At 43.6% G+C, this 6,493-nt stretch overlaps 1 protein-coding gene across 1 annotated transcript in view; it reads right to left on the bottom strand.

The window, feature by feature from the left end:
- Nucleotides 1-6,055, bottom strand: part of LOC104497090 (vacuole membrane protein 1-like) — a gene marked incomplete at its 3' end in the record, with an annotated part of 25,314 nt that extends 19,259 nt beyond the window's left edge. Inside the window, exons 1-3 of the mRNA XM_010140302.1 lie at nucleotides 5,955-6,055; nucleotides 3,592-3,724; nucleotides 1,240-1,330 (exon numbers count right to left, since the gene is read on the bottom strand). Of these exons, the coding sequence (XP_010138604.1) occupies nucleotides 1,240-1,330; nucleotides 3,592-3,724; nucleotides 5,955-6,030 (300 nt within the window). The remainder of the gene's footprint in view (nucleotides 1-1,239; nucleotides 1,331-3,591; nucleotides 3,725-5,954) is intronic.
- Nucleotides 6,056-6,493: the final 438 nt, after the last annotated feature.

Genomic DNA, 6,493 nt, shown 5'->3' on the forward strand with positions numbered 1-6,493 from the left:
GCCCCAAGCACGGGCTGGACCCTGCGGGCCACACTCCCTCGCCAGTACCAGAGGCACAGGTTTGTCCCCAGCAGGCTGAGGGGAACCCTGAGCAGCACTGCTCTGCCAAGCCTTGGGCTGGAGGCCCAGCAGCCAGCTCAGGGGCCACGGGCCTCAACACCAGTTTGCAAGGGCCATCTAGTGGCAAATGTTGAGTGCACCGTGCTCCGGCTTTCATGCCGACGTGGCCACCAACCAGGGCAGTTTTTAACAGAGCAGGTATGTGCTCCTCAGGAACACGCCACTGATTTACCACCTACCAACCTGCTCTGCATGTAAGAGCTTAAGCCTCAAGCAGGAAACTGCGTGAGTGAGAACGCGATGAGCTGAAGTAACTCATTTCACTGCATTTCAAGGCCCGTCCTGGGAAGCTGGGACTCCTGTTTCAGACCTGCACGTCCCTCCGGCAGCCAGTGACACACCAGAGCACATAGCAGAATGGATGTAAGCAAGTTCTGTGAAACTGGGAACCTGCTGATTTCAGAGTCAGTGGTGAGATGATTCAGTTGCACAAGGAAATGCTCTGAAAGGTTAAAGGGACTGAGTGTCCTCAGGGAAAACCTGAAACTCGGAGAGAAATGGGGAGGGCAAAGGTGTAGACAACACCATCTCCTTATGCTTAAGCACTGACTTACACTTCAAGTGATGCAAAAACATCAGTCTTCACATACAAAGCACAAAAAAGTCTTTAAACAAGCATTTATAAGCAATGGGGGTATGAGAAGCAACACAGAACCAGATTCGAGCCATGAAAGCACTTTACACCTATCCCAGCTGGTCAGGAGACCCTTCCGTAGAAGCAGAAGAAACGTTTCTTGGGAATCACAATGTTTTATCGTGACTCAGTTTAAAATTGTATCTCAAGAGCTTGCACCACCATTAAAAGCTTGTTAACAGCAGACGTGAAGGAGTGCTGCAGCACTGGAGGTGTTCTCATTTGGGAGCGGAGATGTGGAACACCTACAGACGCAACCGAATAGATCAAATGATCCAGCTGATCGGCCCCATCTCTAAAATGCAACTCATCCACAGGCAACAGGGAGGAGTTGTGACGTGAGAAACAAATACCCTCAGCAAGCAGGAGTTCAAAAGATACGTTACAATTTCACGAAGACCCGGTACATCAACCCCAGGACATCTACTTCAGCACAGGGACAGGAAGTGTTAGTCATTAAGGAAAGTGACTTGAAAGCCTCGTACCTGTTGATGTGTTCCTTCAATGTAATACGTAGCTGTAAGCACTGCAAGCATCAGTAAAAAACACACCAAGATACTTCGCCGATGCCACAATCTTAAAAGACAAATGGCAGTTAGGGTTTTTCACAATTGAGCATGCATTTCAAAGCAGCTTAGTTATCCCTGTAGACTGAGTCTGCGTTGACATAGTCAGTGGGGACAATGACAGCTGAAAAATTTGCTATTATAAAAGCTTAAACCTCCCAAGAAAATATCTGGGGAGCCTTTATTCTTCACAGAAAAATCTCAGCTTCACTGTCAAGTGAGATCAAAGTTCAGCCATGCATATTTTATTTTTTAAAATAAACAAAAACAAAGTAACTGTCTGAAAACAAACAATCCGAAAACAAATACTCAGCTTCTGCAGCCAAGACCTTCTCAAACACAGGGCCACAACAACCCCCGCAGCTCAGCAAAGTGCAAAGCAGAGCCTGCAGTGGCCCGGGGCAAGGGACGAGCTGGCGGGGGGATACTGAAGTGCTAATTTCAGACCGTGCTGGTGGGGAGAGCCACAGCGACAGCAAGAGGAACAAATCTTAATACTCTGGATCCCCCTGAGATAAATTAGTATCTCTAGTAACAGCTCAAAGTTTAATAATTGCACTTCAGCTAATTATGAAGCGTTAGGAAGCTACTACAGGAAGGGGAGAAAAGCGTTTTCCTCTGTAGTTTGATACCAAATTACTTTTGGCCCTGTTTAGTTTTATATACACACTCTGCTTGACGTGTATGTGGCCACACACAGCAGATTAGCAAATACAGTTATTATTTTCTGGGAAATGCTACTGTACTGTCACCTAATGCTATAAAAAAAGCAAGTGCTGTCATCACTTTAAAATCTCAGACATGAAATGGCGAACTATGAACATCACTTATCTATTTAGAGAGACAGAAAAAGATAGAAACACGAGGTGAGTAATACAGGAAAACAAGCATAAATGTTTTGTATTAAGCAAGCTGAAAAAATGTCACTCTAACTTTAATTTTGCAATTATTTGTGCTGTTTACATTAGTATGACAATTGGATTTTCAAGTGATTGTCATTTAAATCAATTTCCTCAGCTGGAACCCAGGAGATCATTAAGTCAATCTGAGGTCTCAGCTTAATAGATTATAATAATCAGCATTTTCTGTGAAGATATTGCCATGCTAGTGCTGAAGAACATAAACATGCAGCACGACAGAGGATGTGACTGTAACGGAGTCTGAGGGCTAGGAAGCCAGGTCATAGCTTAAAATAAGACTTCAAGTGTTATTTCTGCTGGGTTTGCAGACATGCTTGGAGGTTGTCAGAAATGGCTACTGCAAGACCCAACAAAGACAGTTCCTCCTGACACAGTAAAATAAGCAGGTTTGGGGGTTACACTGGGGGGAGGTGTAAAAGGGCATTAGGATCACACTACGTAAACCTGGTATTTGTCATACAAATAATTTCAGAAGATCAGAACAGCAAACAGAGCTTCTCTCAGTAGACCTCACGCCTCAGCACCCTGAACCTAGCCCAGGAGGGTCAGTGGTCATAGTCACTGTCTCCAGTCCGGCTCACCCTGCAAAGGAGTGGTCCAACAGCCACCATCACCTGGGCTGACACTAGATCCCATCTACTGTCATGATAGTAAACTCAGTCCCAAAAGCAAGAGATGCTAGTTACCAACAAGCACCAGGGTGGCTGCTACTCTCGGCTTTTTCAGTTGCCAATTTTACTGACGTTGGCCTTTTGGCACCCCGAACCCTCTCAAGCCCAGTGTGTTAAGAAATAGCTGTGCAGTTCAGCATTAGTAGGGGATGTTACGACTGCTACTCACAAATTCTCCAGCTGGAACAACAGCCCGTTCTGTCCAGCATGTAAATAATGCTATGGGGAAGCGCTTTAATACGTACTTTCCTGCCATGAGAGGGACCACATCGCTTAGAAGCAAAGTCCTCTTTGCAGCATCATAAACATCACTGCAAGTTCCACATAATCCTGAACCCTGCCCTCGCTGAGCTATTTGAAGATCATTCAGCGATACTAACACATATATTAATAGATCAGTACTTAACACTGCAGTCATAAGTGCAATATCTCTTGCCTTAAGGATACCTAAACACTGTCCCACTCCTTCAAACTGGAATATTCAACTCTTCAGAAAGGAAGTTTGCAATTTTCTTCCACTGACAAAATATGAAAAAAATATACAAAAATAAATATGTTTTCTGAAAGAAAAATGTCGAAGTTGTGAATCATCAGGGAAAGCGAGATGTTAGAATGACCTACTGAATCAGAGCATGGGTTTCCCCAGAACGCTTAGTAGAAGTTAAAGAAATTATCTTTACTTTATGGTCCATTCCTTCAAGTTTATTAGAGTTTCCAGGAAAAAATACTGCAAGGTAACAAGCGGCTGTTTCCACAGTACAATATTCGACCTCTCTTCTCGGTCCCTTCGCTTCCGTTCATTCAAAGAGGACTCTGCAAATGAAAAGCAACAGAAATGTAAAAGCACAGGTTGACAGTTCAGATTCTATCCCACCCAAAAATATACCGACATTCTTCCCTTCTTTTTTTTCTTTGTGAAGAAGTTAATGGAGCTCCTAGTCATCTTTTCTGTTCACCACGAAGCACTTGCTCCAAGCGCATCAGAAAGCGGGTGACCTCCAGGAAAGGAGATAAGCTGTCTGATAGCTGGCAACCATTCAAGAACCTGACTGGCCCGGGGTGCGAAAAGCCGGCGGTATCTCTCAGCGTTTGTGCAAGGTACTGCACTACTAGTTACAAATTCGCCAATAAATTCGGTCAGATGCGACTCTTACCACCCGCTACGGACCACATTTCACTTTGAACTTTTGAATTTGACTCTCTTCCAAAGCTATTCCCAGGCTTCTCCGATCGAATGAGATTGAATTACACGTGCTCTTTGTACACGTCCATCACCATGCAACTGGATCACAGCATCCACCCTCCCAGGCAGGACCCGCAGGCCCTGGCGAGCCTGGCCTCGCTGCCCAGCTCCTCCAGCAGACAGGATGTGCTCCCATGGCAAGGAGCTGCAGCCCTTTGCCAGACTGACAGGGCACGTTTGGTTGCTTTTAGCTGCAGTGATGTGGTTGTAACGTGGAGTTCAACACTCCGGTAACAGCAGTCCCTGGACACGACCACACCAGTACAGAAGAAAGGTGCTGCTAACAAATGGGCTATTTTGCATCAAGAAACTCCAGCTATTTTTTGGAGGAGACTAGTTTGCTCAAAGGTTGTCAAGCTAATGAGTGGTAATAATTTACACTTTTAAAGCAAATGAATCCTGAAATAAGAGAGGGGGGAAAAATAATCACAAAACAATGGAAAAAATACACAAAAGTAACTCTTGCACCCAGACACCAAACTTGTTTAAACATCACTTACCACACAAACTCAAACCATATGTATTCTGCTTTGTATGCAATTAAAGCATTGCAATAATATGCATGGATTTCAAATCTGTAAAAAGCTGTTGCATTTAAAACATTAATGTAATCTGAATCCCCAGCATATTCTAACCTAAGATGTATTATTTCAGTCTTATTCCAGTAATTGAAACATGCTGCCTTATCAGATGCTAATATTTACACAGAAATTGCATACCTCATTGGTCACAGGGCCCACTTCATTCTGTATTCTTTAGCTGTTAGCTAAAGCATCACTTGCTCTAGATGAACTAACAGAAATCCTGCCATGGCAAATACTGGATAACATCCACATTCCCTCAGAGCTACAGCATGATGGAAGTAAAAGGAACTGATTTCTTCCATACATACACACATACGGTTCTTCTTTAAATTCGGTCACATTCATTGCTTCAAGAATTTGTAGTCTCTATTTTGTCATTTAATGTCTCCTAAAAATGCTTTGACCTTGTTTTTAGTAAAGGTCATGACAGACAATGGTGTAAGGCTGCACACTTGAGAAATCACTTGGTTACAAAACTTATTTAAATATGGAACTGGCACATTCAAAGCTGGCAGGAAACAAACTAAATTTATATTCTATACTACACAGCACAGATAATTCAGTGACGCGAGGCTCTTCTTGTAACGTTCTCAGGCTATTTTTCATGAGTCCTAAGGGCTAACTCCAGCCTACTTCAGACATACCAGTAGGAAAAACAGAGGTGAGACAGGACACGAAGTGGTTATTAGTTCCAGGATAAATTACTAACAAAAGAGCTAAATGTCAACAGAAAAGCTAGAAATTGGAAGACTAATAACTGAGTTTCTCCCAGAGTAAAATAGGTTTTTACTACCAAGTACTAACTTTGCAGTGCCAAAGGGAGGGGCTGTACAGGCTGACTTTTACAGCCACATATCTGCCAGCACAGTCCAGGTTTTTAGCTCAGCCCTGCGGCAGCCCCTGTGGGTTCCCAGGCCAGCGGTACAGGGCTCACAGGCATATCAACTACAGAGGAAGAACTCGGGAGGGAGAAAGGGGTGCAAGAGAAAACTGAGTGGAAATACACACCACAGACCTGTTCTGTGGCTTTACAAAACACAAACCCTCCAGATTTCAGATTTAGAGATGACTGAAGTTTCCAAGATGGATTCAGGCCTGGAGGCCCTTCACACTATCCAGGCATAAAGTGCACCAAGACAAATTCCTCTCGAGCACTGTGCTGACCGTTTTACAGGCCAAGCTGACCAGCTGAAAACACGAAGCCATTTTCACCTACCTGTAAAGCTTCCATTGTGCTGTTCTTTGATCATTCCTATACGCCTCTGGTCACAATCTGTTCCATTCTCTGCCATTTCATAGATTAGTCACGTATGGGGATCTAACAGAAGAAGAAGAAAATCAGAAAGCACAATGTCTCCATTTCTGGTTATGAAAACTTCATTTACTCCATAGTCAAAGGATAGAGGCAAACACCCAGAAGTTCTCCAAATCACCGTTATCCTGCATTACACCAGTAAAAAGGAGAAAGTGATTCAGTTCCCACAATGACAAAGAATAAAACATTTTCACCTACATATATCTAAATTTTTTACTTAAATAACAAAACTCCTTCGCTTCTAACAACCGAACAAAAGCTTGTTGAGCAATCCCTTCTACTAATCAGCCCACTGTTTGGGCCCCAGGAGCTGCAGAGCTTCACACAAACCTCAGTTCTACCCTGAGAGAGAGGCTTTAAGATTCGATTCTCACGTTAGAAAACATCTATTCTGGCACTAAGCTTCCAGGCAGTTAGTATGCAAGCAGCCCTCAGAAACC

The sequence above is a fragment of the Buceros rhinoceros genome, unplaced genomic scaffold (assembly GCF_000710305.1).
Source record: "Buceros rhinoceros silvestris isolate BGI_N320 unplaced genomic scaffold, ASM71030v1 scaffold19707, whole genome shotgun sequence".
Classification (NCBI taxonomy): domain Eukaryota; kingdom Metazoa; phylum Chordata; class Aves; order Bucerotiformes; family Bucerotidae; genus Buceros; species Buceros rhinoceros.